The sequence below is a fragment of the Seriola aureovittata genome, chromosome 17 (assembly GCF_021018895.1).
Source record: "Seriola aureovittata isolate HTS-2021-v1 ecotype China chromosome 17, ASM2101889v1, whole genome shotgun sequence".
NCBI lineage: Eukaryota > Metazoa > Chordata > Actinopteri > Carangiformes > Carangidae > Seriola > Seriola aureovittata.
Window position 1 is genome coordinate 8,837,333 of NC_079380.1, and position 25,063 is coordinate 8,862,395.

At 39.6% G+C, this 25,063-nt stretch overlaps 3 protein-coding genes across 4 annotated transcripts in view; 2 read left to right on the top strand and 1 right to left on the bottom strand.

The window, feature by feature from the left end:
• LOC130184718 (transcription factor Sp8-like) overlaps window positions 1-15,559 on the bottom strand; it is a 59,382-nt gene extending 43,823 nt beyond the window's left edge. The window contains exons 1-3 of the mRNA XM_056400758.1: window positions 15,460-15,559; window positions 8,426-8,472; window positions 6,775-6,829 (exon numbers count right to left, since the gene is read on the bottom strand). Of these exons, the coding sequence (XP_056256733.1) occupies window positions 6,775-6,829; window positions 8,426-8,472; window positions 15,460-15,466 (109 nt within the window). The 5' untranslated portion in view covers window positions 15,467-15,559. The remainder of the gene's footprint in view (window positions 1-6,774; window positions 6,830-8,425; window positions 8,473-15,459) is intronic.
• On the top strand, window positions 11,713-14,779 carry igfals (insulin-like growth factor binding protein, acid labile subunit). The gene is made up of 2 exons (XM_056402309.1): window positions 11,713-11,825; window positions 11,988-14,779. The coding sequence occupies exon 2, from the start codon at window positions 11,993-11,995 to the stop codon at window positions 13,724-13,726; it is 1,734 nt and encodes a 577-aa protein (XP_056258284.1). The 5' UTR covers window positions 11,713-11,825; window positions 11,988-11,992; the 3' UTR covers window positions 13,727-14,779.
• Window positions 15,560-15,637: 78 nt separating the features above from the next.
• Window positions 15,638-24,685, top strand: LOC130185700 (dynein axonemal assembly factor 8). 2 transcript variants are annotated; one of them, XM_056402301.1, is made up of 29 exons: window positions 15,638-15,843; window positions 15,987-16,091; window positions 16,208-16,348; window positions 16,453-16,569; window positions 16,722-16,815; window positions 16,937-17,048; window positions 17,134-17,370; window positions 17,476-17,763; window positions 17,845-17,986; window positions 18,070-18,252; window positions 18,355-18,498; window positions 18,590-18,781; window positions 18,881-18,988; window positions 19,125-19,269; window positions 19,415-19,694; window positions 20,089-20,171; window positions 20,340-20,494; window positions 20,662-20,785; window positions 20,961-21,092; window positions 21,189-21,353; window positions 21,574-21,876; window positions 22,520-22,683; window positions 22,772-22,913; window positions 23,034-23,128; window positions 23,239-23,353; window positions 23,716-23,930; window positions 24,038-24,123; window positions 24,218-24,287; window positions 24,458-24,685. In XM_056402301.1, exons 1-29 carry the CDS (start codon window positions 15,757-15,759, stop codon window positions 24,524-24,526), a joined length of 4,293 nt encoding a protein of 1,430 aa, XP_056258276.1. In that variant the 5' UTR covers window positions 15,638-15,756; the 3' UTR covers window positions 24,527-24,685. The 2 variants fall into 2 exon arrangements, 1 of the variants encoding a protein (XP_056258276.1); XR_008830192.1 differs by lacking the exons at window positions 24,218-24,287; window positions 24,458-24,685 and having other exon boundaries at window positions 15,731-15,843; window positions 23,745-23,930.
• The last annotated feature ends 378 nt before the right edge of the window (window positions 24,686-25,063 follow it).

Consider the following 25,063-nt stretch of genomic DNA (forward strand, 5'->3'; position numbering starts at 1 on the left):
GTGTAAATCTTGATCCTACAGCAATGACATAAAAAAAAATGCTGCATGATTTTTTTAAAGCTGGATTGTACTTTTCACATGAACTAACAAACAGCCAATGGGGGAAAATAAGTTCAAATAAATGAGATTTTGGATTTATACACTGAGAAATGCACTGGAGTAAATAATGAAGAGTGCCACAGTTTTTGTATCAGAGAGTCCTCTGGGAGCGGACACGTTCATGGTAGCCCATGTTCTCTGCCACTGCATGCGTTTATTGTTTTTCTTACATAAAACCTTCTGTAATGTGTTGGAACAGATTGTTCAGCTTTTTGTACAAACTTTGCCAAAAGTAGTTAAAAATGTGTGTTGCCATATTTTAGTAGTCACGGTGAAAGACTGGTCTTTCATTAACAGCCTGTAATCCAAAGATTGATCATTTCTGTTTTAGCCGTTCAAAAAGAAGTCCTGGTAAAGTTTATCTCTGGTGGCGTTTCCTTATTTCTTTTTAATCATTTTCATCATTCATCACATGTTTCCTCCTTCAAAATAAAGCAATGAATGAATAAATAAAGCTAATTTGACATGAGAGTTGAGTTATCAGGTCAACTTGTGTGTAAGGTTTAAACAAGTCCTTTCAGACACATCAGACCACCCGTACATCTAAACTAAGACTGCAACCCTTGTTTGCACCACTACATCCAGTAACAGGCTAATGGAGCAGCTAACTCTGCTGGTTTGAAACAGACCGTCTCTGTTTCCAAAGCTACAAACAAGGAAAGATTTTTAGGAATAAGATTATACCAAATGTAAGTTTTACACACCTTAATAAATGACTTAGTCCTGACTGCAAAATCAGTCTCATTTCATCCTCCGATACTGTTTGGATGCATTCACAAACAAACATACAGTATATTTCTATAATGCACACAAACCCGACAAAAAAGATGCACTATTGTACTACTACAATGAAAATAGGAGCCCAGTAAGAAGCTTCGAATGACAAGCTGTCGAAATTTCTTAGTCCCTGACATGAGGAATCAGACTGTGACAGGCTGCGGTTGCGGCTTCTTAATGAGCTGCTGCTTATTAAAAAACAAGTAATGACTTTCCTACTAAATTTGAGTCATCTTCTGAGATAATGAGAGACATTTCAGCATCTTACTGGCAAACTGCTGCTGTGGAGTTAAAGACCATCTTGAAAGCAGCAGATTCAGTTGTACCCAAAGTTACATGTTATATTCGATGTCAATGTTCATCTGTGAGCTGCGGTTCAGTTTCCACAGCTTCATGATTCAGTTGTTTGGAGTAGGATTTCTGAGGTGATTGGACCAGTATCATTTTCCTTTGCTGTCATTAACACACAAAAAAAAAAAAACAAGGTGGAGTAAGTGGAGTCGAGGTCTAATGTCTGTGTTTGAAAGATTGCTGCTCTTCACAACTTCTACCACTTGTAACTAGCAACATAATGAACACACGCTCTAATCTGTAAACACCGTGTTATAATGGTGCATCCTTTCTTGTGGAAAAAAAAAAAAAATCACAAAGCAAAACTCTACAGGGAACAATGTTCATTTTGAAAGGGAGGGAAGACATCAGTTGTCATAATTTCCACTGTACTGCAGTCAAGATAGATGGTTAATAAGGGAGAAATTCCTCTCACATAAAGAGAGATCAGGGGGATAGAATAGACTGTCGATGCTCCAAATTAATCCACTCCACAAGCCATTGCAGTGTAACAAAGCCCAGATCATTGCGCCACTACAAAAGCAAGCGAAGCAGCTTGGAGCAAAATCTGAGAGTTTCTGAAAGGAGGCACACAGAGATTAGAAATATGGAGCTCCTCAGAGAGATGACTCCGCAGCAGACAAAGACACTGGGAAGTCTTTCCTCCTGCTCGAGGCAGGAAGAAAGGTCAGTGTGTTATTTTGGGATAGGGACTGTTTTCGTGGGTTAAAAGTCTGTGATATGCTGATTACCCTCACACGATCAGTCACACTTTCATAAAGTTTGCAACAACTTGGACCAATATATTTTCAACATATCGTTATGATGCAATTCCCTTCCGCCACCAATCCGTGGTCATCGTATCCCTTCAAAGTGAAGTGTTGGTTCTACGGACACAGATGACAGTGATGCCTCTCTAACAGGGATCACATATAGAAGAGGTCCACAGGGAATTCTTGACACTGAGTTCAAGGATAGTTTTGAAGAAAAACAGTGCTGCCTAGAACCAAGGAAAGTTTAGAACCAAGATTTCTTTTAAGGAAAGATGAGACTGGTTTCAGTGTCAAATTGCAAACACCACTTTAAAATTACAATTATCACTTTAAGGCACATGATGTACGTATGTATGTATCTCCTGCCCGTCCCATCTCTACAGTCTGGCTTTTTTTCTTGCCTTTTTAAAAAATACAAAACAAATGAATGCAGTTTTTCACGTGTTTTTGTATATGCCCTCTGACAAACTCAAAGCATTAGCAGCTTTTATGCATACTGTAAGAGCTGAATGCTTTTCTCGCTTCCCGTAAAACCATCGAACTTTGTCCGGCAATTCAATAGATTGCTTGAAAAAAAAAAAAAAACAACACTCTTGTTGTAAACAATGTAAATTACAGTGTAGAGAGTTCAACAGAGGCTGCTTGCTCTGTCAGTGGTGCCCGTACTTGTTTATGGCATTTGAACTAATGCATCATATTAAGGTCACATCTAGTACCACAAGCTGAATCATTTGCAAGAGAAACAATTTTCACAACCACAAGATATTCTATTTGTCGTCATCTTCAAAATCAGTTTTACATCAGTGATTGTGACGCTGATGACAGATACCTGAGTTTTGCTTTAAAAGACAGGTTTTGACAACTATCTTTGATGAACTGAGTCATTTCAATCAGTCCTAAAAGCAAAGGACAAGCTTTTGTGCTTTGGCTGTGGGAGATTATAAGGCCACTAGCCTCCTTAGTAGACCCATTGTCTAAGTGTCTCAAATCCTTATTAAACAGCTCAGCGAGGCAGCAATTTTGCCAGGTGGGTCATGAGTCTGCAGTGACTATTTTATTTCCCAAATCTCCTCTCCAGTGTGGCTTTAGGTCCCACTATCAGACGTGATTAACATTTCAATTAAACTGAATGTACATCTCATTGCTAACATTGTAACACAAGTCTCCATCTGTCCCCTCAGAGGCTACTTGCCAGACATTGCACTCAAGGAGTTTATGATTAAGTACAGCTTCAGCAAGTAGGAATCTTGCAAAGATGGAAGATGAGTGTAAATGTAATGTAATTCCATAAACTGCTGCTCAGTGAGCATCGCTGAGGGGTACTCAGCAGCTGAGGCCTGAAAATGGAAAATAACTTAGATGAGTCAGATAGTGGCAATAGACATAGTGAAGACCAGAGTTTTCAGTTTGACAGTTAATCAAGAAATGTCATGCAGAGGGTTCGTGCTGGCAGAGAGTAAGCTGATGAAAAGTAAAAGCAGGTTTGGTTTAATAAAGCTCAGTGATTTTCAGATACTTAGTTGGAAACCTTTTAGGTCATAAGAAAATTACACTGGATCCCAAATTATTCTGGAAATCTCAGTGACTTAGAAAAGATAAAGGCAACAGTAGCAGGCTTTACTGTTTTATTGGTCTATGTGGTTTTCTCTGCAAACTTTTGATTTTATCATGATCAGTACAAAAAAAAAAAAAAAAAAAAACTAAGCTGAAAGAGACTCCCAGATGGACTAAAAATCTTTATGTAATTTATTCATTTGATTCTCTTGTCATTCACTGAAGGACAGTCACTCAAGTCACAGACGTGGATTATAATTTTCCTGCCACTTTTCATCTCACTTCCTTCTTTCACATCTATTCCATCAGTTCCCTCTCACCTTTGCTCTGCCAGCCTCTCAAAGGCCCTCTGAAGACCAGGTTTAGTGACAAAGTCACATCATACACTGAGCAGTACACCCAGGCTTGTATTTGCATAAGGCCTGATAAAAGGCATTTATAAAAACCTGGCTTTAACGCTAAATCCAAACACACTAATTACACTAGCCTCATCATGATTTACATATTTAGAGACGGCTATGAAACACTTTTATTCTAAACTCTTTGCTGCTACTATAACATTTCTGGCCCTAACCACCATCAGAAATACTAGTCTTAAAAAGCATAACAATACATGCAAGTGAAATATGTACAAGAGAAAATAATGCCCCAACACTTTTCTTTAAGCAACAGGAACGCAACTAAACTGTGAAAATGACTGGCCAAATGAAATGCAATAGAATGAAGCAGCCTCATAGCTCTCCAGAAGAACATAACAGTCGACAGTATTCAAATGACAGAAACGGGACCAATGTCTTCAGCCTAAATGAGCTCTTCTGCAGTGAAACTAGTTAATAATAGATTTATCCATCGCCAGTAGCAGATTCTGATAAAGGGATGACCTGATGTGAAGAAAAGTAAATCTGACAAGAAGAATGTGTTGTTAGTAAACTTATGAGGTCTTTCTAACAATGGGATCGTCTTCCTTCAGACTTTATAGCATTTGTTCACTAGGAATCCTCAAACTGTCTTTGTTTGGGGAGCTGTAGAAGATATTTTGTCATGCAGATCCATGGGAGAAAATCTGTTGCTTTGTTCAGCTGCTGAGGCTCAGTTATGAAAGATTCAGTGGTACATAATGGCCTCCCTGAAGTTTGCTCATGAGCCATTAGAAGTAAGTTCAACACCAAACAAGGACTCAGTCTTTACAATCAAACCTTGTCAAATTGATATCTGTGTGCTACAATCCCTGTCTAAGAAAAGGAACTATTAAAATATTCCCCACATCCCACAGGCACAGTGTTATTTTTTATTATTGACCTACACTTCTATCCACATTTATTCACTCTACTACCGGAAATGTGGAACAGGAGCCCTGGGCTACAGGTTGATGACACGCAACCATTTTTATCACCTTGCAATGACACACATTTTTTTTTACCTGTTTAGCATTGATGAACTTGAAACAATTGGGTCAGTAATGGTTTTGAGGAATTGGGTTGGTTTCCATGTAACATGAACTGCAACAAGTACTACTGACCTGCAGATTCCCTGTGCATATATGTAGGATTTACATGTTGCCCTAATTGTTTTTAAAATCTTCAATTATTCCTCTAAAGACATAAAAGATGAACAATAACTTTCACTGAGATACAGAAAAAAGCTGGGAGACTTTCTTGAAAATGCTGCTCAAGCATCTGAGATTTTGATTGAAGGGTGCTTTGTGCTTTGCAAAACTGCAACCCTGGATGTTGCTCTCAATAGTTAATGTCCTTCTCTAGCACAAGAGCAGTTTGTTGTTCAGTGTGGACGAAGTGGACAGTGGACAAGTTAGGCAGGAAACTGGCACTTAAGTCTAAATTCTCAGATAGATGCAGACTAGTCCATTTTTCTAAAGGCTGCACCCACAGTATCATACTATTGTAGCTGTGAGTAAAAAGACATTTAAGACACAGAGATGTTTTTCAAGACTGCCTACTCACTGTCTGGGGATTGTAAGAAACAGACTGAAATCATGGCTGCTGTCAAGGACATTCTGTCATCCAGAAAAACATGTGACACTGAAATGTGAAGAAGTGTCAGAGAATCTCCAGGATCCCCTGAAGTGTGAGCGTTCGTCAAGTCCACCGATCCGGTAGATGGTTGATGATTTCACGCTTTGTGTCATTTTTCCGTCATTCATATGTTTCCATCAGAAACTCATTTAAGGACATGAGTACAAAAGAGACACAGCTAACATATTTTAAGATAATATCAAGGATTTTTTGGGGTGTCACAAAGAAGATTATATCTTGGAGACATGAAGTCTAGAGAGACGAATATTTCACTCTTATCTGAACTGATGTTGAGCGCTGATCCACACTCGTAGCTGTGTAACGGTAGAGCTTAGGTGTGATTTGTGCAGCTGTTTCATGATACCAAAGACAGAGGTCTCCAAAGCTCCAAACATACACAATATGAACGGCTGGGAGACAAGCAGTGGCTCCTGGATTTTCTGTTCACTACTAACTGATACTCTGAATGAACTGAACGTATAGCTGCAATGAAAAGAATCTAATAAGATCACATCTGTGGCTACTTTTCAATTGCAACTTGAACTGCAACTGCTGTCAACTAAGCTGCAGGAACCAGGATTTGCTCTACTTTCAAAACAAGCCTTCAACATGTCAGCATCATGGTAGACACTTCGCTGACTTCACATCAGCTGAGACTGTTGCTATGTATATGCATTTCCTTTTTGGTCCAAATATATAAAAAAAAAAGTGGATGACACTGTGACCAAAAATGGAGTCACTCTTTTCACCTGGAAAGACCTGCAGTGGAAAATAAAATTCTCACCCTTTCAAAATGACACTCAGGTGAAGTGCATGACATCTGAAAGGTATGCCTCGAGTCTCCTATACATTACTTGTAAACCCTTTTTTTGGGTCAACCTACGAGTGTGGGTCTACGTTTTCTCACATGAAGATAAAAAACAAAATACAATCAAAAAGCAGAGGTTAAGCACAGAATGAATAAACTACTAAAAGGGTCCTTCAGTTGAAAGGTTTGTCATGCTACGGCCAGGTGACATATATAAATGAATGAATAAATGATTGAGAGATCTAAAAGAGGCTATGGATTTTCTGAGTTTCTCCTGGGATTTGTCAGCTGCTTTTCTTTCTTTCTCTGAATGGGATCCAGGTCTCCTCCATGATTCAAAGCCTGCCAGCTAATTCAGACAGACTTTGGTGTGTGTTTGAGTCCGTGAAGTATCTCTCACCTGTCCTCTTCCACGCCGTAGAAGCTGACATTGTCTGGGAGTATTCAAGGTTATTCTGCAAAAGTTTTATAAATGTTAGTGAATTTGCAGTGTATACTTTCACAGGAGGATAGAGAGAAAAAATGAGTTTCAAATTAGGTAAATTTAAATTAAATAAGGAAAACAGCAATCAAACTGGCAGTTGCAATAGTTTACTACAGTCAGTATTACAAATTAAGAAACTAATAGAATAAATTACATTTACTCATTTGTCAGACTCTTTTATCCAAAGCGACTAATAAGTGAGTGCATTGGCTGGGAATCGAGCCTGGGTCAACAGCTTGGGAAGCAGCTATGCTCAGCACTATATCACCAAAACCTATGCCACCAATATGCAAGAAAGAAAAGTTGGTCATCATCGATTCATATAATTTAAAACCTCTATATTTTACCAGTAAAAGGTGAACTCCTTTTCTAACTGAATTCTAACTGACTCACAAGAAGAGTCTGATCTTTATTCAACCAGTGTATATGACATCGGGGTGTTTGACAGGATGGGTAAAATTACAGCCTCTATACGTGCTATAAAATAGCTGAATCTCTGTTGATTAGCTATTGAGAACTTGGCACATAAAAGGCAAGTTTCTAAAGGAGGCTGCAATGCAAACTCAAAAATTGCAATATATTGTAAATTTATTGTAAACAATAAAGACTACTACATCAAACAAACATAAAAAAATACAAGAAATAAGGATAGTGTTTAAGATCTAAGAAAATATTTTTAAAAAACCCTGTTATTTAAGTGCAAAAACTACAATGCTTTCTCTTGATAAATAACTATAAAAACCTCTAGCTCTCTAATTCATCCCTCTGGGATACAAGCTCGTAATGTTAGGAAACGGTTTAAATTGATTTCTTTCCTAAGAAACATTCTGTATATCTTTTTTTATTGTAGCGTTTTTATATGTAAAGACATAATCCCTGATGTAAATGTAGACAAATGTGCGTACAAATTATTATCATCACTGAGCCTTTTGAACCTCATGATGTTTATAGGTTAGCTTCATGTTTAAACACAATGTGTATTTCAGAAGTATCTTTTAAATTATTAACCACATACTGTATTTTCCTGTCTTAGTGAAACATGTTTTAATGTTATAAATCTGGTTCTGTCTGGTTCACACACTCAAGGGGAAAAATCAAATAGCTTAGTTGGGTCATCAGCTGCAATAATCTGCTCTTGTCACAAGGATCACAACCAATTAAGAAACAGTGGGTGACTTCCGCCACCTCCCAGATGTCGAGACAAAGCCAATGGATTCTCTCTCTTCTTAGAGAGCAGAGGGTTGACTGTGAGCTCACAGCGTTATTAATAGCCACTGCAGGGGTGTTGAGGGTCTTTGGCTGTCAAAGGGCTGAGGTGGCACTGCGGTTCAGAGCAGCGCTGAACCGCAATCACCTCGATGGGTGAAAGGCCACTGTACTGCAGTTTTAACGCTATCTTTCTCAAGCTAGACACGTTTCTCTTTGTTCAGTTTTAAAATTACTGTGAAGGGGTTAACAGTCCAAAAATCTGCCAGATGATGGCAGTGTTGACGAAGCGTTGTCATTCAGTATTAACTCAAGTTGTTGTTTGCGTGTAACATATTCATATTTAACCTGTTCCACTTACCGTTCTTAACTTGGTTGGGGAAGCTGTGGGTTGCTCTCGCCTTAAGCCTGTGTAGGGACAAAGAAAACAATTTAGTTCAATTAAGCCTATCCACTTAGTAATAGCAGAAATAAAAGAAAAGAGCTCCATCCTCTAACAGTTACTTTCTTAGTGAGATGTGTGGGCCCTGTTAAAGCAAAGAACAGGGACAAGAAAGTATCTCCTTCATCTCCCCATTGTCCTGTCTCTTGCAGCAAAGCACCACTATCCACCATGTTATGTGCAACCGGGGGTCCAACATTTTGAATGTCCAGAATCCTTCTGCACCAGCACAGGCTTTATGGGTTGTAGATTACAAAGCTATTTCATCCCCAGGTTTGAGTTTACTGCATTCAGCTGCTGGCTTTAATGTACTTATCTGAGGTTCACTTGGGGTTGTATTGTGGCACTTGGCAGTTTTTACCTTACAAGAATAAAGTAGGTAATACCTCAGTAGGTGTTTTTAGTACTGGTTTGTCATACAATATTTTATGTCTGACAAAATAACTGGAAAAGTTGTATGGTTTCAAAGGTGAATCGGCTCTGACCGTAAACAGTGCACAGATACCTGGATAGCAGCCTAAACAAAAAGACAAAACAAACAGAATAGGTACTAATGTCTGAGTCATGATCCAACTTTTAAGGTTAATCTTTATTCATGTTTCATGCTCAAGTCTGTGTTCTGTTTTTAATCTGTGCAGCAAGACTTTGACTAGGTAATATATTTACAGTGAAAAAAATAAGTACACTTAATCAATTACACTTAAAAACTTAAATAGTAAACTTACTTGATTTCTGAGTGTGATGTTGATAGACAGCAATTAAACATGTCTGTCAATACAAGAGGCACTAAGTGACTGAAAAGGGCCTAACAGAGCAGCACCTGAATCACTGGGGTGGTTGGGGTACAGATTATGTTTTAATGGATCCTAAATGCTGACATGTAATGCTTCCTTGGCATTACATGTCAAGAGGTCTCTGTCTTTTATTTGCAGAGCAGTAGAGTGAAGAAGGCAGTACGATGAGTTTCAGCACTGATCAGCGTGCATCCATCGACATCATACCTTTCAGGCCTGTTCACTGCTGACGAAGCACAAAATCTATCTAGAACTATTTGAGAAAATCTTCCTTCTAGAAGCAAGGCACAGTCCAGTCAAACATTTCCAGCCACAGCAGCAGGCTCCTGCCACTTACTATTAAGACTCCTCTCCTCCACTCAGCGAGCCCACAGCAGCTGACAAACCTGGAAACCTTTGTGTCTGGTTGAGTGCCGGGGAATGAGCCAATTAGAGGTGTTTGTCAGGGGAGCAACAATCATGAAACAACTCACTATAGCATCCATTCAGTATGGCAATTTTTTGACAGGAATAGCAGAGAAAACTGCAGTATTTCCATGTTTGTAAAATTATTTGATATTCATCATCAAAGACATCAAGAAATATCAGAACTAAGGCTCTGTTGTTAATTACATGATCTATGTTTTTTAAAATAACTCCTGCTCATACTACATGCAGCATTAAATAGTTTCCTTTGGATGTTTAAGAGCGCCCTTTTCAGACAAAGGACAAATCAAGCTGTTGGGCCTAAAATGACAAGAGACCAGCAGTGCTCTCTACTGGTAAGAGAAATAAAAATTCAAGTTCTTTAAACAATTTGGTCTCCTCAGTTTTCTCAGTACAAATGACCACAGCTTCCTTCAGCATCTGTCAAACTAAGATAAGTTTGTTGGTAGGACATGCTGGTTTTATGTTCTGTGTGGTCTTACTGGTTGTGTGTCTCCTCTTTTCTGTTTATTTGTTAATTTATTGCGGAACTGCAGTGCAGAGTCCAAAACCAATTTGCCCATGTGGGGAAATAAAGCAGATCTTGATCTTGACAACAAATGTTTCAGGACACATTGGTCTTTTTACATGACACATCTCACATGGCATGCCAAATAAATGAACGAATAAATAAAACATCCATGTCATGGATGGATATGTTACATACCAAAAAGGTATGTAACATACGTGATATATCTTATCAAAGAAAACATTCCATTAATGTTATGGAAAAACACAAGTTACTTAAGATTCACTCTGTATGCTGTAAATTTGTGCCATATTAATAATTCAATATAAAATTGTATAATATGATTTACACATTTAAAAATATTGATTTTAGATTATAACTTAAATTTAAATGGCAATGATGGATTTATGAGTAATCTACTGAGTGTTATGCTATTGAAGAAGGGAAGTTTGTGCTGTGCATCACATACCCTGCAACCAAATAACATTTAGTCTACTTATTTGCTCCAGACATGGACCAGATTTGAGTGACCCACATGATACATTTTCTTCATACTGTTATAAATCCAGTGTTGGCAAGTCAATCAATGAAATTCATGTGCACACAGTGTTATCTGGATTTGGTTGTCCTTTAGAGCATGACCAGTTCATGGTTGTCTAAAAGAACCCAGATACCAAGAACAAGAGTAAACAGAAAGTTAGTCATTACAATAATCGATTAGGAAATGGACCTCTGGAACTGACCTCATCCTGTACTGTCAAATAAGTGAATGCAGCAGAAATGACACCGGCATTAAGTGTCTTACATATAGTTGTTGCCATCATTCAGACAGGTGCATACACTTTATTTTATTCAAATATAAAATGGAGTGTTGGCAAAGGGGATGGTTAAATTGATTTTTAATGACGTATACAATTCAAGCTTTGGGGTAAGAATCAAATAAAACTTTGCCTCTTATCAAACAATGTCCAATATTCCTCTGGTAAAAGGTTAAGTATAAGCAAAAAGGAAAAAGTTGAAAATTTAGTCAAGGGTCCAGTGCACTGGGTTCATCTTATCTCTTTTCCACAGTGTATCAGTCAAAATCTACAGTAAATGCACTCAGTGGCAGGACCCTGACTTTAGTAAACACAAAAGGCCACTCAGATATAATCCCTTATAAGGATGACAGTACTGTATATGCGAGATACATGAAAAATTAGTACATGTACATGTAAGAGATTTTATTTAAGTACCATTAATATTATACTAAGGCAAAAAAGTATATTTCCATTTTACAGACTTCATCATTAACAACATCAGATTATGGATTTGACATAATCAAAGTTGATATTAGTGACGGCAAGCTAATTATCGTTTAAGAAAACATAACAGGAAATTTTGATAAGAATATGAAAACCTACTGGCAACACACAGCTCAGGTCTAATGGAAATGAACGGGTTAATTACAGTTAGTTACACATTCAGTGCAGCTGACTCAAAAAAGGTTTGGGGGCTTGTCAGAATTTCAGCATACAAACAACTGCACAAGGTTCAGTCATTCAGTATTTGACAGCCTGTCCACCTTAAATCAAGACCTCTCAGATTTAAGGTAAGCAATATAATTTAGGCCTTATACAGCATGAAAACATTTAGAATTCAAAATTTCTTTAAAAGACTGAAATAACAAAACTAGAAAGACATTGCATTTTAACAGCATTCTGTGGTGAATTTACTGAATATTTATATATTGATGGTAATATTCTATCCACAGCTGGTATGCAAACCATTGTGCTGTTGGTACTATGGGTACTGGGAACATCACTGGTGTTACCAGACCCCGACACAGCTGGAGAGAAGGTGACTGAAGAGCCTATTCCATGTTCTAAGGGCTGCACCTGCCTGCATGATGACTACAGCTTGGAGCTCAACATGTATTGCAGTACTCGTAACTTCACACAAGTCCCGTCTGACATGCCAACATCCACCCATTCTCTCTGGCTGGATGGCAACTTGTTCACCACACTTCCAGCAGTGTCTTTTAAGGATCTTACCAACTTGGACTTTTTGAATCTGCAGAGCGGCCAGCTGGTGACACTTGACCCTCAAGCGTTCAAAGGACTTAGGTCGCTAGCACACATTCACCTTGAGCGAAATGGCCTCCGTTCGTTACCAGGTACAATCTTCCAGAACACACCTAACCTTGCTTCACTCAGTCTGCACAACAACCAGCTCACTCGCATTGAGGAAAGACTGTTTGCAGGACTCTCCCACATGTGGCTTCTCAACCTTGGTTGGAACTCAATAGCAGTCTTACCTGAAACAGCTTTCCATGACCTGCAAGGTCTACGAGAGCTTGTTCTTGCAGGGAACAGACTCGCTTACTTGCAGCCACAGCTTTTCCAAAATCTTGTTGAGCTTAAAGAGTTGGATCTAACTGGGAATTACCTCAAGGTTATCAAAGCCAATGTGTTTCTTAAACTCATTAAATTGCAAAAGCTGTACCTGGCCCAGAATCACATTGTGACAGTGGTGCCCAGAGCCTTTTCAGGCATGAAGTCACTCAGATGGTTGGATCTCACAAACAACAGATTGACTTCTCTGCATGATGACACTTTCCTGGGCCTGCACAATCTTCATGTACTGCGTCTGTCCAACAACTCCATCACAGGAATTAGGCCCAGGACTTTCCGTGATCTGCAGTACTTAGAGGAACTACGCCTCAGTTACAACAGGATCCGAGCCCTGGGGGAGAGGATCTTTGAAGGGCTTTGTCATCTGGAGGTCTTAGAGCTAGAACACAACCAAGTGCAGGAGGCACAAGTGGGTAGTTTCACAGGCCTCTCTCATGTGGCTGTCATCAACCTGTCTGGAAGCTGCTTCCACAGTCTGCCAGACCAAGTATTCAAAGGTCTGCCAAAGCTTCACAGCCTTCATCTGGACAGAGGTTGCCTAACAAGGATCACAACTCAAGCGTTCACTGGACTCTCTGGTCTAAGGAGGCTTTTCTTGCAGCACAACAACATCTCTGTGGTAGAACGCCAGAGCTTTGTAGATCTGGTTGGCTTATCGGGACTGGACTTGAGTTTCAACAAGTTGGAGGTTCTTACAACCCACACATTCTCTGGTCTCAAGAATTTGGAGTACTTGCTGTTGTCCAACAATGAATGTCGACAGTTTTTGCAGAACGGCACAAAGCAGGTACTTCCAAGGATGCGCTTTCTGGACCTGAGAGCTAATGCCTTGACAAACATGGTCCCTGATTTCCCTGAGAATATGGAAAAACTTTTGCTGTCTGGGAACCGTTGGAAATGTGACTGCAGCTCCCTCCCACTCAGAAACTACAGCTTGAGGAATCCATTGGTGATACCTAGGCGAGTGGAGACCCATGCAGAGGGAGAAGAGCCTGACACAACCATCACCCTACACAACAACATTACATGCACCAGCCCACCACGTCTAGCTGGTCAGGACCTACGGGATATTGACAATGAATTCTTCCAAGGCTGCTAAGCAGACCCAGTATACAGTCATGTTTAGAGGATTTGTTGGTACACAGCACAGAATATTTCAAAATTGTTATCAGCAATTCAACGATATCAATTCTCTCAGTTTTTGATTTCAAGATCGAAATTGTATTGCTCATGTGTGATTCATTTTCTTTTTTCACAACAACAGTATTTATAAATTGTTGTTATTTGTAGCGTGTATAAAAATGTAATTTGTTTCAGATTTGAGGGTTGCAAAGAATTCTCTTCAATGAAAAGACCAAAACCATTTTTTCTTTTGCTTCAGCTTGTTGGAGTCATATTAAATGTACTTGTTTAATTGTGGGAGAATGTGACGACAGTTGGTAAATTGTCATCTCTCTGCAGAAAATTTTATGGAACCAATCCACAACAAATGCTTTGAAATAATTCAGTCTATAGTGACATTATAAAATAAGATGGACTGTAAAGAGCTGAATTTTACCACTGTGGTGGGGTAGCTTGATATGACAGGTCTCCAAAAAAGTGGATAAATCCAGGTGTGATGTATTTTGAAGTATCTTTAAAATAGCCTACTTTTAGTTTGTTCCTCCATAAACCACCTGAACCTCCATTCATGCCCTTGAACACAGAAAATATCGAATTTACATAACAATATGATAACACTTTTGTAGCTGTGGTCATGAGCATTGTAGGACAATAAAAATGGAGATAACAAGCAAATCAGCAAACCCTGAAAAACAATGGCAACACGGCCTGTAATTTGAAATGGAAACACATGTGGCACAGGTTTCTAGAAGCTCCAAAAACACTTATACAAAACTGAGAGCAACAAACTGAAATGTCATCTTACAAAATTTTAAGTTTAAGCCATTGAGCTCACATTTTATTAAATTATTTATGTGACTGGGCTGGGTGGTTACTGGCAGAAAAAATATACACAGCTCATACACTAAAATGTCCTCAAGTATGTTGTAGATGTTGTATTATTTGGTGTAGTAAAGCTCCACGTTTGTCACTTTAAAAAGACGCACTAATGGGAAACTGCCTTAAAGGTGCAATAAAAGTATTAAAACTGTGTGCCTTCCCTTCATTAAAGATGTTACCTGTACCAACATAGTACATAGGTTTAGCCACTGTACAGTTGTCTATCTATGTTTATTAGGTACATCTAGCTCAACTTAACACAGTCAACAGCCCTGTAATAAATTCTCCCTACACAACGATTGTCATGTTCAGGTGTTGATTCAATTGTATGTAATTTTGGAGGCAACAGTCTGTGGTGCTGTTAATCTGTATTGCGTTATACAAATAGGTGTGTCTGTCACAGATTTGAATGGGATGGACAAAATAACACTAAGACCTGTCAACATAACGTAGCACAACTCAATTACTAATAAACTACCAACTGACTGTATATTTCACCACTGACTGACTCTCTCGTGAGTCATTGGCAACATGGCAAAAAAAATATAAAAAAATACAATACTATGAAAATATGTAGGCCTGCCTGGATAGAAGCAGGATATATGTAACGTTTCCTATCAGTCAAACCACTGGTCGACACGGTCGACAGAGCACCTGCAATTGATAAATAACTTCAGGACAACAGCTAGCAAGCTAGCTTGTGTCCATGTGTCCACTGTCCATCTACTCCCTGGGAAGATGAATTTCGACGAGTCAAAATGCCAACATGTTCATACAGAGGATTTACTTATGTCTATCCACTAACTGTACAGCCTACTGAGCTGAACCTACCGGACATTTCTTTCTTTTTCTGTCAGGAATAGCCCCCGCCGAAGTTCTGTACGCTAAAACGTTTCTTCAGATGTAAAACACTCCTGTGTGTTTTATGCGGCTTTCGTTAGTTGAGATATTTCTGACAGCACTTGAAGGCAACATTGTTGACGATGCCCTCGTGCTGCACACAGAAGTTTTCTGTTGCCACTGGTTACCAAGGACCCTCGGTAATGAACTGCGGATCACAAACTGTACCGTTGGATGAAATAAAATACTCGTTTATCTTACTTGCAGACTTATTCCCGTGAGAAGGAAATGGACTTAAATCCTTCGTCGTGTTGGAATTCAATTCTTGAGAAAGTGAAGCCACATATACCAACCATCGACTTCGACTCGTTAGCAGTATGTGCTTTGTTTTCCTTCCTGACTGCTAACCTAACTGAAAATAACTTTTTTTTTCTTTTCTTTTCTTTTCTTTTTTTTTTCTTCATAACTTTATTTACAAATACAAATACACACAATAACGTTTCCTCTTAACATTACAGTCTGAAAATGAAGAGATTGTCACCATATATCAAAGGCCAGCTGGTCTTTCCCTGAAGGTCCTTGAAGACTTTGACAGTTTTTCAGTGGAAGATGCTGAACTGGAGGTTAGTTCATTATAGTTTATTTTCATGAGTGTTAATGGAACTTGCTCATGTCTGAAACCCCAAACTTAGGCCTACATGATTGGTAATCACTGATATGTGTGTGTTTTCTCATTCAGAAGCTGTTGAAACCTGTAGCACAGACAAGCTGGTCAGAAGAGACTTGTGACAGCCTGAGTTTGAAGTTGTACGATGATAAAATTGCAGAAAATAAGACTGCAGTTCAGTGGGATACAGGAGGCTCCGATGCTGATGCTGAGGTGGGTTATATTAATCTGCAGTTGCTGTTCTGATGAGAGTAAAGCACACTGGAGCTGTGATACACTCAATATGCACCCTTTCCTTTCCTGTTTCAAAATTGAAGGCAGGTGCTTGTCAGAGCAACACTGTGGAGTTCAACAGAGCAAAGCTGGAAACCTCTGTAAAACCACATTTGGACAGCTTGAAATCTGATACGGATTTCGCTGTCCTCTCATTTGCGGTAAGTCTGAGAAAGTAAGAAAAGTAAACATAGCTAAACTTTATCCGGTTATGGTTGATGCACATAATTATTCTCTAGGTGCCATACCTTCTTATCTAAAAAAAAAAAAACAAACAAAAAACAATCTCTTTTTCTTTCATGCCTACATTCAGAGGCTTGACCAGTGGGATCTGGATAGTGTCCTCCAAAATCTGAAAGAGGATGGGCTGTCTCTCCAACAACATGTGTCAGTTGACACACATGCAAGTAAGTAATTATAACACACTTCCCCTTAGCAATGATGAATGATAAAGGGGGCTATGTACTTTATCATTTACATCATGAATTTATTATCTTGTGTTATAGTTTCAACAATTTGTGTTCACAGATGGTGACAAGTACAGTCCCCAGCAGAATGTAATGGAGAAGCTTGTTACTTACTGTAAAAGCCAGTCATCTAAGTCTGCGTCAGAGCCTGGGAAAAGTCCAAACATCATCAGGTAAGTCATATCACTGCTTAGTGATTGTGACTAAATTTGGAGGCTAATAATACAAATAATATTAATAATAACATGTTTCATGCAGACAGAATAATGTGTGGAGCAAATCATTGGAGAGGATGGCAGAGATTCCCAGCTACCAGGAATATCCCACTGTTTATATTGACTTGCGTTGTCCTGATCCTTCAATAATACCACCAAGAACATCCCCAAATCTTTCATCACAGTCCAGGTCACCAGCCAAATACCACACTCACGGGGAAGCACCACCTGCAAAGATACACAACCTGAAAGTGCACACTGGATCATGGATGGAGGACAGGTGAATACAGTATATCCTGCATTGCATTAGAAAACATTTTTCATGCTTCAGTCTAGCACATTTTGTTTCATTTCTCATTCCTTTCTGTTGTTTCTCTGTGTATAGGGAGGTGACTGGCAAGAGTGTGCTGCTTCAGAAAATAAGGAAGATGAATCAAAATGGGAATAAATATTCCAATAACTACATCGATCCATCAGAGTCAGTACTAGGAAATGAAGCAGAGGAACTGAAAGACAAGCCACCACAGCCTGTAGAGTCTGCATGTAGCTATGACTCACAACATGTGTGGGTAGATAAACAATCTTCGCCTATACAATCTGACTCCAGAGAACCTAAAACGGAAATCCCACCAACTGTTCAGCAAACTTCAGTTAAAGAACCAAAGCAACAAAGGTATGGGTTTCTTCTCTATTATTCATTCAACACATCATCGACAATAAACAAATATCGTAACCATGACGATGCATCTGTTAGTGACCAACAGAGACAACAACGTAAGCAGACATTACAGCGTGAACAACAGCAAATTCTTAAGCGACTGGAAATACACTGTCCAACCAAATCTGTCTATCAGAAGCAGTCGGCTGCTGAAAGGACTGATGTTCTTTATGATTTCGTAAGTGCCACAAAAAAAAAAAAAAAAAAGAAAAGAAACACATTTTGTACATTTTCCTACACTTATTGTGACTTATTTTTCAGGAAGCATCTCACCTGCAATCAGTCAATACACTACCAGAAGATATCAAAAGTAAGGCCAGCATGCTACTGACTGTCAATCTCTCCTGTCCTGGGATGGTTGGAGACAGAGTTCATGGAAAAAGGAATCCACCTGCAACCAAAGCACACATCTACAACACTTTGGTGGCTTGGTTTATGTCCTTGGTTAGTGAACACTGGCTTCTCTCTCCTAGTGTGAGCCAAAGTTTGTTTGTGACACCAAGTTTATAACTCACCATGTCGGGTCACTTGTTTATGGGTCATTAGGTTGGCCCAGACACACTTGATGATGAGGAAGCCGAGGGTGCTGGAAAGGTCCCATTCTGGGTTGCAGGACTTCAGCAGCTGTGGACAGAGAATGGACTGGTTTTACATGTTTTAGCTGTTGCTCATCACTGTTATAAACCAAGGGTACAGTCAATAGCAAAAACGAACATCTTCAGGCTTTACAATGTCTGATGATCTTGGCACTGATGTTGTTCTTTTTGTTTTTATTTTATAGAAATGGGACATAGACATCCATGCACCTTTCTATAGCCATGTCTGTAGGTTTCTCTCTGAGACCTCACTCACTCAGATTGCTCCCTGGCTACCTGAGCTCCAGATCTTGCTGAACCAACAAGCCTACGCGTCACCCATTCACCTGCCTTCCTCCTGTTTAAATTGTTTCATCTCTGCCACCTTCAACAAAAAGGTGCTTTGCTACTGAAAGTGTGATTTAATTTACTTCAAAGATCTAAGATGATTTTGCATTCTGTTGACTGCATCTTGTTCCCCTGGCTTTGTATTTCAGGTTATCGATAGGACATTTGGTCTCACTCCAGGTTTTTACTGGCAGACTATGGAAACTCAGGAGCGTGTTTGTAAGAGGAGAGAGACCACACAAGCACTGCACACAGAGGTGAGCACGTTGCCCTTCAGAAGTGTACTTCAGGGGTAGGAAGCACTGAATCAGAGGCATTAAGCAGTAAAGGTGGAGAAACTGAATACTGAAAACTGAAAACTTATATTAACTTCCCCCTTTATTTTTGTTGTAGGTATCAGTTGCTCTGGGGTTCAGTGGCTTCTTCCTACATCCCCTCATAACACACTACACCCTCCAGCTTGTCATCGACTCAGGACTCGATGTGTGTGGTCTGAGGCTCCTTTATCCACCGCACAGGCTCCTGAGTGACAGTGCTGGTAGGACATAACTAAAGCCATGTGTTCATAAAATAACTCAATAACTCCCTCTGGCTTATTGGTCTGGTGTATATCCTAAATCCAACTCTGGCCATATGTCAGTGTCTTCACAATATTCACAACATAGTCTTCCTCTCATTCATAGGTGGTGTTCCAGTCAACCAGAGAGCTGATGAAACCTGCCAACCTGTCCTTGCCCTAGCTGTTCGGGGTTCTTATGCCCACTCATTGTTGAAGGATATAACTAGTTCCTTTGACACTTTTTTGCCCAAAGAAACAAATCCAACTTCTGTTAGCAGAAGTCAAGAACCTCCCATGGTCTACTCCCCTCAACTGGCCAGTCAGGTCCACAGGGAGCTGTGTTTGTGGTTTTCAGGAAGATTACAAGGAGGAAGTGCACAGAGTCACAGCCAGCCTCTGAATAGGTTTGTTGTTAAAATTTAAAAATGTCAAAACTATTTTGAGCAAATGTGAGATGGATTTGATAAATGAAGGTTTGATCAGATTGATCTACTTCAAATAAACTGCAAGTAAATTGAAATTGATTTTTAAAATAGACAATAGAAATGCTGCAACTGTAAATCTAAATCTTTATGTTCTTAAGGAAACTCTCAACAAGCTACATTTAACTGAAATAACCAGAAACCAAAAAATTGTGAGACTAATGAAGCTGAGGTTTTAATTTTACTTAAAGCCCTCCCTCAGAGCCACGAGGGATTTACCTAAAACATACTACAGCACAGTCCCTTTATTACTGTGATGCTGTTTTGTTTTTATTTTAATAATGTTACAGTCTGTCTCCCTCACTTTTGTTTGTAGAGTTGTGCCTTCGGATGACAGAGTCGGAGGCAGCCTGTTCAGTTTAAGTAGATCATCTGCCTTTCTGTGTGCTACAACTAAAGGTATTGTAACTCAGCAGGCAAAAACTGTCACAAGGGAGAGAACTGGCTCGTGTCTGTAATTCATTTTCAACTTTCATCTTTACTGTCCTGAGGGAAATTTTGTTTGCAGCAAGGATAAAAGATGTTTACTTGAGTGGAGCTCCTAATCCTTCTCTCTCTCCTGCTTAGCTGACATACTCTTCGTGGCGTCGCCTGTTGTGTCTCCATGTTGTTATGGCCAAGTGTTGGCTGTTTGTGAACGTAGAGGCTTCAGTCTGTTGGGGCTGCAGACACTTCAGCTTCAGAGAAATGGAGCTCCGGCCCTCGGACTCACCAACCAGCAGGTAAAACTACATGATACTCAGTTAGAGGTGAGAGATTCAGAGGGATGCTGTGCTGGAAAATTATCTCACATCATGAAACATGCTTGTACTGTAAAGGAAACACAGATTTCTCCTTGTACTTCTTTACTATTTATTACAATGGTGACGTCTGTTTATATTTTTTCTAGACAAATGTGTTCTGCAGTCCACCCACCGTGACCCTGGATCAGGAGGTGGACCTTCCCTCTCAATGTCTGGTGTTGATACTGAGGAAAGAAAATGCGATGCACCACAGTGTTAGTCTGCCTGCAGGTCTCAAATTTTATCTCAGATTCTATCCACAACATAATACAAGTTCATAAATTATATAAAAAAAAAAATATATATATGTAAAGTACAATTTTGGATGTAATAATGCAAAAAGTCTACATTGTCATGTTTTTCTTTGCCATTAAAATAACGTTGTTCGACCGCCATGTTGTTTCAGCTCTAATGAGAGAATTTAAGGCTCAAAAGCTTGTGGGCTGCCTCCACTCCAGGCTTAATGGTGTGGACACAGTAGAGCCAAGTTTCTGTTTCCATACTGTGCCCTACAGCCGTAACCTGTTCCACATCTTTGGTAAGCAGTGTGTGTTCAGTGTCCTGAAAAACCTTGACAGATGCTCCTCTACTGTTGCCATTTATGTTTCTTATGTACAGCATGCTTTATTTTTAGTTCGGTCCATGTGGACAGTGCCAGATCCTCCTGGTGTGATCCTGCCCCATCACAAGTGTCTGTCCAATTCTGAAATGGAGCAGGTGGTGATTTTGACCCTGTGTGGGAAGGACATGAGCCAAGGCCTGAGCCTCCTACACAGAGTGCTGACAGAAGGGCCAGAAGGTGGGTGAAGTTCAACTATATTTCTGAAAGCACAGCCTTTCCTGGGTTTTGGAACTGGAGGTTGCAGCAAACAAACAAAATACACTGTCAGATAAACATAGGAGCCGACAAAGTTTAATGAATTAACAAATTAATGAGTATGTGAGTGAATCATTTCACCAGAATTGTCGTAACCCCAATGTTTAAATGGTTGCAATGTGTTTTTTATTTGATATTCTAGGCGATGCACAACACGCACATTTCAAGCTACTTGGTTTGAAGTGGCTGCCTGTGCTGACCCGACTTCAGGCCCAGGAGCTGAGTCCTTACGAGGTGGGAGAGCAGCTCTACCGCTGCAGCCAGGACAATCTGATGTCCTCTCCTGCTCTAGTGTGTGCTCTCAGACGGATGGATGCTTTTGCTTCACTGAAAAAGCTCCTACCGCACGATTACCCCGGTAACCTGAGTGTCCTGATGTCACCCACACCTGAAGTGGCCTTCAGACAAGCTTCCCTCTTCTTCTTTGACCATGAGCTGATTTCTGGTGAGTTTGTTGAGTGCTGTATAAAATAATGCAATCAGATACCGTGTCTAAAATCAAATCTCCTGAGGCATGCTCCAGTAATTTTTAAATCTATCACAAGGATAGATGTAAGGAAAACATGAACAGATCATTTCTCTGGGTACAGACCACAGTGTAGGCCCACCTCCCCAAAACTGCACAACAAAAGTTCTGTGTAAAAAAAAAGAAAAAAACGAAAACAACACCATCTGAAATAATATTTACAACAACCATGGTGAACTTTTACATTGTTTCTGGATTTAATTGATTTAGTGATACTACACATAGTACATATTGTAATTTGCCAGATAAGTTCTGTTGAATTTCATAATGATGACACTTCATTGTAATTATTTGGGGAATTACACTTACAAATTCTCTTTGAATCTGTAGCACACAGTTTTCTGGATACAGGCTCCAGAAATCACATACACTATATAAGCTCTATATGTCTTTATATCACAAATCAGACCATAAATACTTTATATAAATCTGACTCACAAAAATATTTCATGTAGGTCAGAATTTTGTAGAAATAGTAAACTAGTGGCAAACACTTTTATATTGTGGTAATACTGGTGCTTTCAGTGATAAAACAGAGCAGTAAGAGTGACTTTATGTTCAGATCCACAGATGCTGCTCACTGTGTGCCTATTCAAGCCGAGAGTCTGGAATCACGCTCTGACTGAAATATTCCACAAGCTCCAGCAGAGTGGTCTCATGTTGGTTGGCCTGCGAGTATTGACCCTTGGCAGGAGCGATGCTACCTCACTACTCTCTTCAGAAAGTGTAACTAACTGAACATCCAACTGAAGAATTTGTTGTCATTGTTAAACTGTAAGCCTTGATAATTCATAGTGTTACTTGCTCTGTGCAGGAGCCCTCAGACTTGGACGCCCATGTGGAGTGCCTGTGCTCTGGGTCCTCACTGGCTCTCTGCCTCCAGGGAGAAAACGCTGTGAGGAGGCTGCTGGATGTGCTGGGCCAAGAGGACTCATCCCTCTGGACAGACTGTTATGGTATGGCTCATTTATACAATGGCATCTGTGGTCAGTTCCTCAGATTGCAAACTGGTACATATATCCAGAACAGGATTGCTATGCTGCTTTATGTTTATATGTCAGTAACTAATTCCATAGGTTCGGGATCATATCAGAAAGCAGTGGAGGATGTGAAGAGGCTTTTCCCAGATGGGCTATGCTGTAGTGAGACAAGTACAATGAGACAGGAACAGGTATATGTCCAACACAGGACTTCAACATTGCATTGCTTTTAGTGCTTTGATTGTACTTTTACCTGATAAAATACAGGCTTTCTGTGCTGGCTCTTGGTTTCTTGTTTCAGATACTCAGCATGTGTTCGGACCCATTAGCCTCTGTGGAACGTGAACAGAGCTGCACGCTGGACGCTGTGGCCCAGGAAACTCTGTCACCTTCAAATGCATCAGGAACAAGACGAGGTTAGGACTACTTGTCTGGTTTAATTTTCATAAAAAGACTATATATGTGTGAGTAACTTTTGTTTGAGAACAATGCTGTAAACACTGCAGAACTAGACTGTGCCTTATATTTAGGTTGCAATAGTGATGTGCCCATAATCACAGGAATACACATCAAACTGATTTCAGAGTCAAACCATTAAACATTGCATGGTTCAATCATTTATTAAAGCAAAACTGGTCCCTTTAAATTATTTAATGATTTATTGGGACTCTGGCAGAGGCTGTTCTGGAGAGGATGTTGAAATGTGACTCAGTTCCAGATAAGCTTTGTAAACAGTGCAGAAAACAAATGTCCTGTTTTGCTTGTTTATTGGTACCAGGGTCCCTGATACACAGTCCTCTCTGGCAGACAACCTGTCTGCTGATACCCTTAGATGCCCCACTGCTCGGCCAAGTGCGCTCCCAGCTGGAGATGCTGGAGCAGCTGCTGAGGTCAGGCTGCCATCTGGTGGCAGGGAGGATGTGCATGCTGGATAACAAACAGAGGAAACACATTGCTGAGACACTCAAAGTGTCATCAAGTGGAAGTGAGAGGGTGAGCAGTGTGGCTTTCATACAAGCTGCTTCAGCACCTCCTTTCTTACACACGGTGCCATTAGTAGTTAATCTTTTTTTTTTTTTGGTCTATTGTGTCCTTAAAAGATGACTCATCTTTACACGGCCCCCTGTCTCATCATGGCTCTGCAAGGGGAAAAAATTGTAACTGCCTTCAACCTACTCCTTGAAAGGTATGAAGACACAACTCAAACCTGTGAATATGTTAAGAATACTTACATGTACATAACGTTTTCTTATTACATGTGCCTTTCATTGTTACACTAGCATTTACAAGGACAGGCCAGACCTAGAGAATGTGGAGGAAATGATAATCTACCCAGGAAGTGAGAAACAGGTACATTGAATGACTATAATTCAGCTTTTGGTTTAAATAGATTTAAACAAGTCATTTGTCTTTAGCTGGTTTATGATTGTTGTTTGTTTGTTTTCAAGTGGTGCAGCAAATATCATTTTACAGTTTTGTCAACAAGTCACCGTTACGCAATGTTCTGTTCTCTCCTCCAGGCTAAGCAGCTAATATGCTACCTGTTTGATGCCTTGTGTCCTGAGAGCTGTTATGCCATTGTGCCATAAAAATTCAAATGTGAACAAAGCCATTTTCTGAAGAACAAGCAGCATCTGGAGACATTTTCATAAGGTGTCTGCTCTGAATCGTTCAATAAATAGTTGTTTCAGTTTATATAAATGTTTTTCCATACTGTTGAAAGAAAATAAATGGATTTTTCCTATAAATTACCCTTCCTTTCATCTGGTGCCCACACGACTTTAAGGCACGAGTAGAATTTTATGAACTTAAGTTGTGTTTGAGACAATAAGTATTCACACATTTCAGATGAAAAATTATTTTAATTCTCAAGATGATAAAAATAATTTTGTGAACTCTGTAAACCATTGCATAACTGTAGTGTAACAATTGAACAAGTGTTAACAAACTAGTAATACACTACAGAAATTATGCAGTACACAATCCTCAATGTAGAAAAGAAAAAAGCTAGTATTCTAAGACTTGCACCAATTTTTGTGTTCACGACACAAAAAATATCAATATACCAACAGAATAATTTCTACGATTATCAGTAGAGAATTTCCTACATATCCATACAGCTTGTC